Source organism: Leptodactylus fuscus, chromosome 1 (genome assembly GCF_031893055.1).
Source record: "Leptodactylus fuscus isolate aLepFus1 chromosome 1, aLepFus1.hap2, whole genome shotgun sequence".
NCBI classification, from domain to species: domain Eukaryota; kingdom Metazoa; phylum Chordata; class Amphibia; order Anura; family Leptodactylidae; genus Leptodactylus; species Leptodactylus fuscus.
The window spans coordinates 266,587,489-266,600,992 of NC_134265.1; the positions used below are offsets into that span (position 1 = coordinate 266,587,489).

General features: G+C 41.7%; 1 protein-coding gene across 5 annotated transcripts in view; it reads right to left on the minus strand.

Annotated features, from left to right (window-relative positions):
• The window catches only part of TRPC3 (transient receptor potential cation channel subfamily C member 3), a 356,160-nt gene that overhangs the window by 248,890 nt on the left and 93,766 nt on the right, over positions 1 to 13,504 (minus strand). For all 5 annotated transcript variants that reach the window (XR_012717460.1, XM_075287073.1, XM_075287062.1 and 2 more), the window contains exon 3: positions 5,539 to 5,724. Coding sequence is in view for 4 of the 5 variants with exons in the window: in XM_075287073.1 (XP_075143174.1) it covers positions 5,539 to 5,724 (186 nt within the window). In the remaining variant the exon portion in view is untranslated. The remainder of the gene's footprint in view (positions 1 to 5,538; positions 5,725 to 13,504) is intronic.

The window sequence follows — 13,504 nt, forward strand, 5'->3', positions numbered from 1 at the left end:
TGAACTAGATTCCCACAGGGCGCAATAAATGTGATCACATGGAAATCTTTGGAGCATACACCCACATACACACAAAGTCCACGTATATGCTATAGGCTTTACTGCCTGCACTGTCTAAGATCTAAAGCAATGACTTGTACCCAGAAGGGACTGAAGATTAAAATGTATTAATAGATAAATCAGCATGTTTAATTACTGAACTTTATTCCATAAACATAATAATAACAATCAGTATGTAAACTAGTCTCACAAACTCAACATCATTTGTGGTTAGGGCACATGGACAAACAGGCCCCAAAGCACTAAGGCCTGATTCACATGTGCGTTTAGGTTTCCATTCCGGGGGTCCACCCGAGGACCCCCAAATGGAAACCTAATCCGCATAAAGAAGCAGTTACCTAAAGGATACCAGTGGACTCCATAGACTATAATGGAGTCCGTGTGGTTTCCGCTTGGTTTCCATACGAAAAATGCGGATAGAAAAGTGTAGAGGGAAATGGAATACCCAAACACAGATGTGAACTGAGCCGAAACCTACATTCACGTAGGCTCTCAGCCATCAAAAATGGTCTGGTCCATTTTAATGGCTGTTTTGCATTGGTTTTTATGGATCCCACATAAATTTGAGTCTACTGAGGGACCTTTCAAAATGAGTAAAAATAGGACATAATTTATTTTTGATGGTTCATTAGAATAGCTGGTCAAAATATGTTAATTTTGTGTGAATGCAGGTTAAACAAGGCCCTGTTCACATCACATTTGTAAACCACATTCATTGTATGTGTCAAAAACATCCTCAAGTCCACAAGACCTCATTGACATTGGGAATGCCAAAATAGTGTCTTTTTGCCTGACAGTACTGATTATAATAGTGTACTGAACTATGCTATAATATACAAAAGAATAAGGCTAAAAACCATTATACTGTGCAGTATACTTTATTCTTTACAATGAGAGCCTATCAGCAAAATATGACACTATGCTGCTAAAGTGGAATGCGTTACAGCCTTCCATTAGTTGTTAGAAAATTCTAGAAAATTCTCCTGACATACACTTCTGATAGAACACTTAAAAAAGTGTAAACGGAGACTACGAGTCTCTCTTATCTATCTCATCTATTATAAAGTATAGTCAAATGCAGGAGATTCATTGCAGAAATTTATGTGACTGCAATTAGTTCCATTCACCTGGATTTCTGCAAGCTGATTTTAGATAGATGAGGGAACAAATCTGCCATGTGATCATACACTAATGTGGTCAATAATTCATCTAATGTCATTCTAAACATTTCATCAGTTGCAAGAAAATTGGATTAAGTTGTCCTAAAAATTCAACCCCTTTACAGGTGTCACCATAACTGATCATATCATCCCAGACCTTCAGAAAGGTTAGGGTCACACAAGTCAAATGAAGTTGTTTTTTTATGAATCAGTGTCGGGTTGCCAAGATATAAATATTTTTGGCAATATGCAAATGATTCCTTTTGAGTAATGAGGGCATTGTCATTGCTTCAGAGAAGTAAGCCCTCTGTAAGTGTTCTGAATAGTTCTCCAAGCTGAGATCTTGGGACCACTGCTGTATTTATGTACACATGCATGTTGACACGGCACAACTTATGGATACATATACATAGACTGCAGTGAAATAAGGGCTTGTATAAATAAATACAACACCACTATACAGTTGTGATCATCAAAACCTTGCCAACAAACAGGCTGTAAAGACCATAACTGTGAGATCATTCGCATTAAGGGTCTAGTCATCAGTGAAACATGGTTCGTGTGTGGGGCACTGTTTATTGGACTGACCACAGGTGTGGGAATGGAGCTTACAACATCATAGTGAGTTATAATGCAGTGAGTTCTGGAACGGTCCGTGCACTACTGTACAGAATGAACAGCTCTAAGTCACTTCAGCATTGTAGTAATTTAGTTGTTCAAGAGTTCACATCATAACTCACTATGATGGTCTGTCAGGGAAATACGCACAATACAATACAGCCCACACAATGGACAAAATACCCCACACACAATGGACCATATTTCATGGACAAAAGACAGTCGTGTGAATAAGGCCTGACAGAGTACACAGTAAACAGAGTTAAAGGACTTTCCCTGTAGATATTTTATTATATTATCAGAAATTCTAACTGTGAATGTTTCCCATGTTCTTGTTTATAAAAACATCCGCTTAATAGCTCTCACATATTTAGGATGCCTTGTGGTTTTTGTGTTGTCTTTTTCACTTATTATACAAAGACAGGCTGCCCTGTATATCTTGAGAACGCCTTTGATCTTAGCTGTGATAAACACAGACCATTCTGTTCCATGAAAAGCATCCTCGTGCTTGGCCTCACAAAGCCAAATATTTCTCATTTCATTTTCTTATTGTTCAGCCATTTACATTCATGCAGTATCCTAAAATTTATGCAGCCTTACCCGAGCCATTCCCGTAAAATCCATGCTTTTCCGTGAAGTATTAAATTGTTTGTCAGATTTTACATGGACAATATTAAGCTGAGGATCTTCAAGCGGGAATGTACAAAAAAAAATCTAATTTGTTTTAAATAACAAATGACATGGTGAACATAAAAGCCTAACCCCTTAATGCACAGTAGCTGGTAGATGGCAAGAATGAAAATAAACAAACCTCAGAGCTATATATCAAAGTCACATGGTGCTTATACACAGGCTTATTCTCCTTGCCTTAAAAGCTTCTATTAAATACAGCTGGTGAGCTGTTATCTCAAAATTCATTTTCATGTTATATAAAGTGCATCTATCATGATTAAGGTCATCTGAACAATGTCCTACAAGGGCTAATCCAGTGGGTATGGAAAGGGCTGTCCCTGGACAAGACCTATTCATACTCTTGATTAAGGAATATATACAGTATTGTGCAAGATGTGAGCAAAAATGCTAAAAAGTAAGGCTGGGCTCACATCTGTATCTCCAACAAAGACCGTCACAGAGACCGCTTTCACTTTGGAAATGGCAGATCCCATTATAGTCAATCTCGGTGTGTAACCGCTGTTGTAGCGATCCAGTTCGCCATCATTTGGGTTTACTGTATGACAGAGAGACTGGCACTAATGTGAACCTAGCATAAGAAGGCTTTTAAAAATAAAAGTGTTAATAATTTAACAAAATGTAAAGTTAACGAAAGAAAGAAAAATCTAAATCACATCAATATTTAGTGTGACCACCCACTGGAGGAGATGTCCTGGAAGTGATGATATGGCCCCCACAGAGCCCTGATCTTAACATCATCGGGTTTTTATGCAATTGCATAATACATTTAAGGATTTGAGCAACCCTACAAACACAGAAGATCTGTGGTTAGTTCTCTAAGATGTTTGGAATAGCCTTCCTACTGAGTTCTTGTGAGCAAGTATACCTTTTATTATTATTATTATTATTCTTGTTTATTTATATAGCACCATTAATTCCATGGTGCTTTACATTTGGGGGTTACATACAATACACAAAATATACAGGTAGATATCATACTAACAATGACTGACTGGTACAGTGGGGCAGAGGGCCCTGCCCGCGAGGGCTTACAATCTATGAGGGAAGGGGGTACAGAGACAGAAGGAGAGGGGGTAGACAGTTCAGATGGTGGTGTGGTGATAGTGCTATTGGAGGTTGTAGGCCTTCCTGAATAAGTGAGTCTTCAGGGCCTTCTTGAAGCCTGTGATTGTGGGGATCAGTCTTATGTGTCTTGGTAAGGAGTGCCAGAGTATGGGAGATGCACGGGAGAAATCTTGGAGATGGCTGTGTGAGGGGCAGATGAGAGCAGAGCGGAGTAGGAGGTCATTGGAGGATCTGAGGTTACGTGTAGGCAGGTAGCGGGAGATTAGTTCAGAGATATATGGAGGGGACAGGTTGTGGATGGCTTTGTATGGTAGCGTTAGTAGCTTGAACTCAATTTGCTGTGCTATAGGTAGCCAGTGGAGGGACTGGCAGAGGGGAGCAGCCGATGAAGATGGTGGGGTGAGGTGAATTAAGCGGGCAGCGCAGTTTAAGGTGTCCTGGAGAGGGGCGAGGGTGTTTGCTGGGAGTCCATGGAGAAGGATGTTGCAGTAGTCTAAGAGATTATGAGGGCCTGGATGAGCATCTTGGTAGTTTCAGGGGTGAGGAAGGAGCAGATTCAATGGATGTTCTTGAGCTGGAGGCGGCAGGAGGCGTTGAAGAACTGACGCTGTTTTGAAGGCAAAGGTAGGTCGCACCAAATATTAATTTGATTTAGAATTTTCTTTTGATCTTTCACATGTTAATTGGAAAATATAATATTTCTTACCTCATAGCATTTCCCCTACATCTGCCATCTGCCTAAAGCATTTGCACACAACTGTTTGTTATAAAAAGCAGTATCTAGAATCGACCCCCCCCCCCCCCCCCCCCGAATTAGTCATAGTGAAAATCCACTAGAAAATGAAGCTCCTGCCCTGAAATCATCATGTCTATGTCAACCATCATGGCCCAAATCCTTCAGCAGCAGGCAATTCTGTTATACTCCATAAAGGGGCCAGACCCACTGTTATTGTAGCAACCAGTTGGAAGGAGTTAAGAAGGAGTTACAGTACTTGGACTTGTCATGGTGGCTTTGAATTTGACCAATTGCTTTAGCTCTCCTCCTAAACTGGTGCAGTTCTGAGGGGACCTACCGGGTACCTGATGGTGATAACATGCTCTAGTTGTGGTCATCCTTCCCGAATCTGATGAGAGTTGGAGTGCCAATTTGAGGTAGAACACAGCTGGACAGTATTGAAGTACGGAAGTAGACTTCTTGCTACATTTGCCACTGTGAGTAGAAAATAGAGACTAGAGGCCTAGTCTGGGGTGATGCCCACCAACTTGTGTCAGTTTTCTGTGGGTGACTGAAGTAAATGGCTACTGTGTTGTGTTCTGTGTACATTGGTCACTGATCTTATATATCTGCAATCAAACAAAGTAAAGTTTGGTTCCAGTAATAAAATAGCACCTGGTGGTTTTTCCTTTTGACATGACTACATCACATCACCAGTCTGTGTTAAAAAGTGAGCTACTACCCAGAACTTAAGTATATCCTCTCTGCCATCAATGCATGTAGAGAGGAAGTTAAAGGCACTGGATAGGTACAAGTTTACAAGTGAGTTTAGAAAATAAAATCATGAAAATGAACCACCTATTTTATTCAGATTGCATATAATAGTCACATTGCTCAATAACATGTAATAATAATAATAATGATAATGTGTAGGTTTTTGTGGGTTAAACCAAAACTTCAGAAGAAATCCAACACAATCACAGGAAGCACATAAAGCATGCAGTATATATGTCACAATGCTACAATCTACAGTAAATTACTACAACATCATATAATATACACACACAAAACAAACAGTAATACAGATCATTTTAACCCCAAGCTTCTTCCATCTAAAGCCCTTATGGTTAAATGTACATATATTTGTGAATGTTTAATGTAAACTCAGTATAGGGACAGTTCATGATAGTTCTACATTGTAATATGCAGTTATTATACGGTACTTACCTTCTTAACTTCATACTTAATAGCTAATTTAACTCGGCTCAGTGAAGGTCTGTGTCTCTGAGAGTCCATTGGTTCAGCATCCACATCTCCATTTAAGATAGCCTCCACCTCTTCCGAATCCCGGCACAGGTCAAGGACCCCGACCACAAAGTCTTTGCATTGCATAGACAATTTGCGATAGTCATTCTAAAAGATAACACAGACATCATGCTTAAATTGTTATATAGTTGTCACATGGAATTTTTATTCATAACACAGTTTACAATTTAAACATAAAAATATAAAAATTTAAATATTCATTGTTTTTAGATTATTATCCACAACTATATATATATATATATATATATATATATATATATATATATATATATATATATATATATATAGTCTGACAAATTGTACATACGAACATATTCCGGTGACTGGTTAACAGTGTTGCTTTGCAGTGCTGGGGCCTCGGTTTTGATCAGACCAAGGACAACATCTGCATGTAGTTTATATGTTCTCACCATGCTGTGTGGCTTTCTTACCACTCTCCAAAGAAACACCAATAGGGAATTAGATTGTGAGCCCTACTGGGGTCAATGAGTGATGACAATGTTTGTAAACTGTTGTGTGGGATATGGTGGTGTTATATAAGCAAGAGATAAAAAAACAAAACGAAATAACTAAAAAACATATTTGGACAATGTGGTTAACATGCGTTTCAATGCAAAACTTTACACATTTTACAGTGTATACTGAACATGTCCTGTCTACTTGATTCTCCTATAGGTCAAAAGAAATTATTTTTATACAATCCTTTGTTTCCTTCAGAGATAAGAAGTACCAATTGTGTCTTGATAGCCATGTATCTCACTCCATCTATTGAAACAGTTTACAGGTATTTTCTGACACTTGTATACTGATGTGCTATGCCTAGGGTAGGTCATCAATATCACATTAAAGGGGTTGTCCCATCACAAGGATCCTATCTATACTGCTTGTTAATGTGGATGTAAGACTTTTCCTAAATACATTGCTTCAGCAAAACTGCTTTGTTTGTCCACTATCTTACTTTATTCAATTCTTTGTGGCCACAGCCCTGACTTAGCTGCTCATGAGTCAAGTGATGTATCTGCTGCTCTCAGGGGGGAGGGAGGAGGGGCTAAGTGCAGGGAGCGAGCCTGTGTATCTAGCTATTCCTGTGTCTACACCACGTGACCTAGGTCCTGCACTCAGATAGGGGAGAGGAGCTGCTTTAATTTCTTCTGTTCTCCCAGTTATCAGGCTAGCTAATTCAATTGTGTTCATTAAGGCAGAGACAGGCAGTCTCTGTATGTAACACAGAATGGAGTTGCTGCTGCCTGTACTTCATAGTCCAATATGGGCGGGCGCAGCTACACGCGATTTGGGGGTGGAGCTAAACAGGAGGTTGCATGTGAAACGCCGCCCACCAAATGATGCAAGAAACCAGGATTAAAGAAGATTTTACAGCAGTAAAGACTGATGAGTATGTGAGGTGGGAATACCCCTTTAACAGAACTCCAAGCGCCACTACTAATGAATGATTAGGCTGGGGCACTCCACTGATTATCACAACCTTTGTGAACTGTGAAGTCACATTCACCAGTCATGTGATGTTTCTGTAGTGCAATCCAATTTTAGTGAATATGACTGAGCAACAAAACCAGGAACAGCCACTATGCAATATATGGCACCATGCCTGAGGCCTGCAAGGCTTGCCTGAATGTCAGGGCTCCTTCATTCAGCTGATCATGGGGATGCCTTTAGCTGGATTCTAAGGATAATTCTTTAATATAAAGGTATCAGAAAATCCTTTAACCCATACCTAAAATATTGTCGCTGTATCCCAGTCATTGGAATTGGCAGACATATATTGAATTAGTATGGTCAGCCTTAAACATTGAGGCACACTTATTACACAACTTCAAGAATACAAATTTCATAATTCATGAAATAATTCTTGGGCATTTTTTCTTATAATGTTGTTCTGTTCCAATCCTCTTTAATTGCTTCTAGTAAATCATGAATAAATTGACATCTGGGTGTTACTAGTTGGAGCAAGTCACTGTCCACACCCTTTGGACAAAAAGGGATGAATAACAAAGGAACAGAACACAAAGTTATAAGCAAAGACAATTCAGGAATGTTATTTCATGGGGAATATTTCTGAAACTGATGTGGCATGAGTGGTGACAAGTCCTATTTATGGGCTATGGAAAAACATGCTTAGGCATAACACAACATGCAGGCCCTTAATACAAGTGTTAACCATCTGATCTATAATAGTTCCAAATTCCCAAAACTGTTAACCCAAAACTAAGCATTGTACAGGGAACTGTATATGGTAGAAAGGTTTTTATGAACTAACTAGCAATACCCGCGACTTCGTCCGCGGCAGCGTTCCTGCTTTGCGCGACCCACCTGCAGCGCAGGCTCTGGGCCCCCCATTGCATCCCTATTTCAACTCCTCTCCCCCGACCCCCTTTCCACCACCCCCCGCAAACCCGGCCCACTTTCCACCACCCAAGCAACCCCGGGCTCCCTTTCCACCACCCCTCCTCTACAACCCCGGCCCTCTTTCCTCTCCTGCGACTCCAGCCCCCTTCCCCCCCCCCACCTGCGACCCAGGTGTCGGCCCCCTTTGCACCCCCTGCATAACCTGGCCCCCCGCGACCCCGGTTCCCTCTCCACCCCCCATACCCTGTCCCACTTTACAGGAAGCCTTCCCCCCCCCCCCCACGTGACCGCAGCCCCTTTACAGTAAACCCGCCACCCCCGCGACCACGGACTCCCCTCCCCATCCCCAAGCCTCGGCCTTCTCCTCCCCACCCTCTAGTGTGATGGTGTGCTTCGGGTCTGCAGTCTGCTAGGGGAAGACGGCGGCTTGGGGAAGTGTGTCCCAGTCACTCCTTCAGTTTCCCACCCCCGGGGCCCCAAAGGACTTACTTCTCCAGGTCGGGTTGCAGGCTCCACCGATGGCTGCCTGCTGTGTCCTCCGCATACGCGACGCCATCTTCTTCCTGTCGCTCAGCAGCCGGCTTGTGCGTCTATAGCTCCGCCCCCTCTGTAGCGCACAGTGTCCATCGCCCCGCCCCGCATGTGACGCAAACCTATCGGAAGCCACCTGAAAGAGTCGGGCTGACGTCGTCTGAGGTTCCGCAGCGGAGCCGGAGCAGACTTTCGCTGGTAATGTTTGGGATTTCGGCGGCTGGAGGGTATACCAAGTAGCCTATCGACCCTTCCTGGTGGCCATCTAGGTATGTGTGAAATCTCACGCCATTCCGTTCAGCGGTTTGGGCGTGATTGAGGTACAAACATCCAAACATCCAAACACACAAACCCACAAACATCCAAACACACATACTTTCACCTTTATAATATTAGTAGGATTTACTGACGTATACAAATAACATGAATGACAGTACTTTACACCGTATGTACAATGTCCCTTCCAGTCCCCCATAAGCACCACTATCAAGGAGTAAATGAGTACACCATCCTTACATCATGGGCAAGAATATTTTTTTCTTCTCATGATGTTAGGGAGAAAACAAGAGAGACCTGATGGACCCCATTATAGTCAATGTAGTCCCTTGGGATCTGTTGTTTTCTATCATCAGATGGACTGTCTTATCTGTTCTTCTGGTTCTACAAAGGACCAGAAGAATGGATCAAACTATGTGAACATACAATTACTTTGTGATGTCAAGAAAAATGTAAAGTAAAATAACTGTAAAATAACGGAGGGTTTTGCCTAATTTATTTTAGTCAAATTATTATAAAGAATTCGTACAAAGTTCATTTTATTTTACCAAATGCAGTATGTCAAGATGATCTGCAGATAGCTGTGACAAGTTACAGGGGCTGTTATTTGGGAATCCTGTTTAGACAACTCAGCCCTATCCACACACTGATTCTTTTCTGTTTTACAAGCCATGCTCTTCTGAGAGCTGTCATGTCATCAAGAAGATTGCTTGCCATTATACTGGACTTCAGTGAAGGAATGAGCTATCATAAATCCCAAGAGACCTTCTCAGATCAACAGCAAATGACACATACAAGAAAAGCATCTTCTTTAGCTGTAAACTTATACCTCTTATGTGTCTTATCCCAAGTCTTCTGAAACACATCCAATATTTCTCATTCATTCGGTTTTTTAAAGTTAATGTTTTAACATTTTCCAATGCTTGAATTGAGAGTTATTAAACTAATAATAATAATAATAATAATAATAATAATAATAATATCAAACAAATCAATAAATATCACTTTTTTAAAAAAGATCAACTCTTATACAAGGACAACATCTGCAAGGAGTGTGTATGTTCCCTCCATGTTTGCATGGGTTTCCTGCGGTATTCCAGTTTTACTCCCACACTCCAAAGTCCTACTCATAGGGAATTTAGATCAGTCCTCTCTACGCCAAGCTGATGAGATGCAAATACATCGAAACGGCTGTCCTTGGCTGAGAAGACTGCATCTGGTATAATCCCAACATCACTGCAAACAAAGGCCTCTGAGAAGATCGGCATGATGTTAAAGGGAGCGCCCTCTATAGGTGTGTTTGACTAAGACTCTGTCTTCCTAATTACATCATGGAAGATAGACTTGCACATTCTCAGTCAGCGCCCTCTATTGGCGTGCACACTTGAGGCACTGACATCCTAATTACATCATGGAAGTCAGATTTGCATATTCTTCCCATGTTCCTTTGCAGTGGAGCGCTCATGGCTTAATAAGACTCCACACACCTATATGGTGGTCTCTCCCTATGGAATGACGATATCCCCTTAATAGGGAATTTAGACAGTGAGGCCTAGTTGGGACAGTGTTGACTATATCTGCAGAATATGATGGAGCTTTATAATAAGGAGGCAAAACTAAAATCAATCAATACATATAAGCTACAAAAAGATTCCTATAGTGCTAGATCAAAAACAGATACCTTTTAGTTAGATAGCAATTAAATTCCATGTGTTCCATGGAAAAAGAAAGAAGGTAAAAACATTTAGGGTATGTTCACACAGAGGAAAAGGTCGCGGAAACCTTTTCCGCCATGTGAACATTCAGCGCTGCTCTCCGAGACGGAATTCCAATGCAGCAAAAGGAACCCATTGAAGTCAATTGGAGGCTTTTTTTTCCACATGGATTCTGACACAGATTCAGCATCAAAATCAGCGCCCAAAAACTCTGTGTGAGTGGACCTTAAGGGTAAGTTCACAAGGGGTTTTTTGGACCGGAACCTGAGGCGGAGGCCACCTCAGGTTCCGGTCCAAAAACCGGGTAGTCGTGACTGAAAGCCGGTGTACTGCATCGGCATCTAGCCGCATACTCTGCTCCAGATTAGGCCCAATGAGTAGGCCTAGTCCAGAGGAGAGAGTGTCTTAAGGCCGAATCGCGAGGCGACTCCACCTGAAGAATGAGCATCTCGCTTATTTTTTCCAGGAGCCAGAAGAAACGGCTCCCGGTAAAAAGACCTGAGCGGCTCCCATTGATTTCAATGGGAGCCGTCTTTTTGGCAGATATGGCCTCAAAACCCTGACCAAAAAACTATATGTGAACTTACCCTAAGAGGCAAAGAGGGACAGAGGGGCTTGTGCCAAAACTAGGGACTCTTTCCAAAAGAGGGACATTTGGGAGGTATGCCAAAATAACATTATTGTTAAGATCTATTACTTTAATATACTGCGTAGTCTGCCTTTAGGAGTGAAATATTTCTATTGCACTTCTGACTAACAGCCAGAGACAAGACTGTGTTGCAGTCAATTAAAAAATTTCACACATGCCATATGTAGCAACTTCAAAGACAAAATTAGATTGTAATTCATCATTCACAACCTAATACCTAGACCTAAGCTGACACTGAATTAAAGGAAAACTAGATACATTCAGCATATCCTGTAAGTGTGTTTAATTTAGGACCCCAGATATGACTGTAAGCATAAGATAGTTGTATACATATGTCAGTGATGTATAATCCCCTGGAATGCACAGATGTGAACACTGTCACATCAACCGTCTCTTTACATGTGGGCCGACCATACAAAGCTAAGACTATATCAACAAGATATATATATATATATATATATATATATGTATTGTAAGGGGTGTACATCTCACCCAGAATACTCAGGTGGGTGAGATGAGAAAACTCCAGGAATGTTTGTTCTCAGCAGACAACTTTCATCTGCTGAGCATTTTGGTAAATGCTCAGTACTGGGATGGATTTTTAGGAATGACAGGTGGGATTGGTAGTGGGACCTGTCATTCCACCCCCCCTCCAGTCCAGTCCACACTTTGGGGATGTTGCGGCAGCGACTCAGCTGCAAAGAGTCTCCTCGTCAAGGAGGCTTAAGAAGCCAGCTCCAGCAGCAACACTTTGGCAGAGCTTGGCTGGAGAGATGATTCTACTGGCTTTTGGATTTCTGTTATTCTAGGTGAGGTAACCTATTCTATGTTTAGTTAGAGCCTAGCCGGGCAGGTATTTATTTTTGTATTGTTTCCTTTGTTGCTGCACTACTTTTTTGAGTGAAAATAAAACTCTACCTTTCTTTTGGACTAAAAGAAACTGGACTTGTGTGTCTATGCCACCCCACCTAGCAACCCCAGACCCTGACAGTATACATAGTAACAATGTCTATAATAGCCTTTGGTTTTGTTGAGTTGTAGTTCCACTAACCAACAACCAAATGTGGCATGTTGTGTGTTATAGTCTCTTTAACCACTTGTCAACCGCCCATTAACTTTATACACCTGGGCGGTTAGTAGTTAACCCCTTCCCGACATGCGCCGTAATAGTACGGCGCATGTCGGGTCTGTAACTATGGCGACCGCCCGGGAGTCGGGCGGCCGCCATAGCCGCTGGGTGTCTACTGCTTTAAGCAGTAGACAACCGGCTCTAATGCCTCCGATCGGTCCCCGGACCGATCGGAGGCATCAACCCCTCCAGCGCCGCGGTCAAAGGCGCCGGAGGTGCCATTTTCCCAGCGGCGCATGGGCGCCGCCATTTTGGCCGGGATCGCCGGCTCCTGGAGCATGCTCCAGGACTGACGTCCCGTTGCCATGACAGCCGCGAGCCTTGTACAGGCTCCCAGGCTTGTCTGCAAATCCTCTTTTTTGCAGGCTGGTCTATGCAGCCTGCAAAAGAAAAGATGCTTTTTTGCAATGCATTAGCATTGTAATGCATTGCATTAGTGATCAGACCCCCTGGGGTTCAACACCCCTAGGGGGTCTAATAAATGCAAAAAAAAAAAGTTAAAAAAAAATATAAAAAAATATAAAAAGAATTAAAAGTTCAAATCACCCCCCTTTCCCTAGAACACATATAAAAGTAGTTAAAAACTGTGAAACATATACATGTTAGGTATCCCCGTGTCCGAAATCGCCCGCTATACAAATCTATAAAAATATTTTTCCTGTTCGGTAAACGCCGTAGCGGGAAAAATAGCCGAAAGTGCCAAACCGCCGTTTTTTCACTGTTTTGATTCTGATAAAAATTTGAATAAAAAGTGATCAAAGCAATAACATTTCCCGAAAATGGTAGAACTAAAAAGTACACCCAGCCCCGCAAAAAAAGACGCCCTATGCATCCCTGTACACTTACGTATAAAAAAGTTACAGCCGTCGGAATATGGCGACTTTTAGAAAAAAAATTTTTTAACACAGTTTTGGAATTTTTTTTTAGGGGTCAAAATGTAAATAAAACCATATAAATTTGGTATCCCTGGAACCATACCGAAACACAGAATATAGGGGACATGTCATTTTGGCTGCACAGTGAATGCCGTAAAACCAAAGCCCGTAAGAAAGTCGCAGAAATGCATTTTTTCTTCAAATCCACCCCATTCAGAATTTTTTTCCTGCTTCCCAGTACATTATATAGAATAATTAATGGTAGCATCATGAAGAAAAATTTGTCCCGCAAAAATTAAGACCTCATATGGCTCTGGGAGCGGAGAAA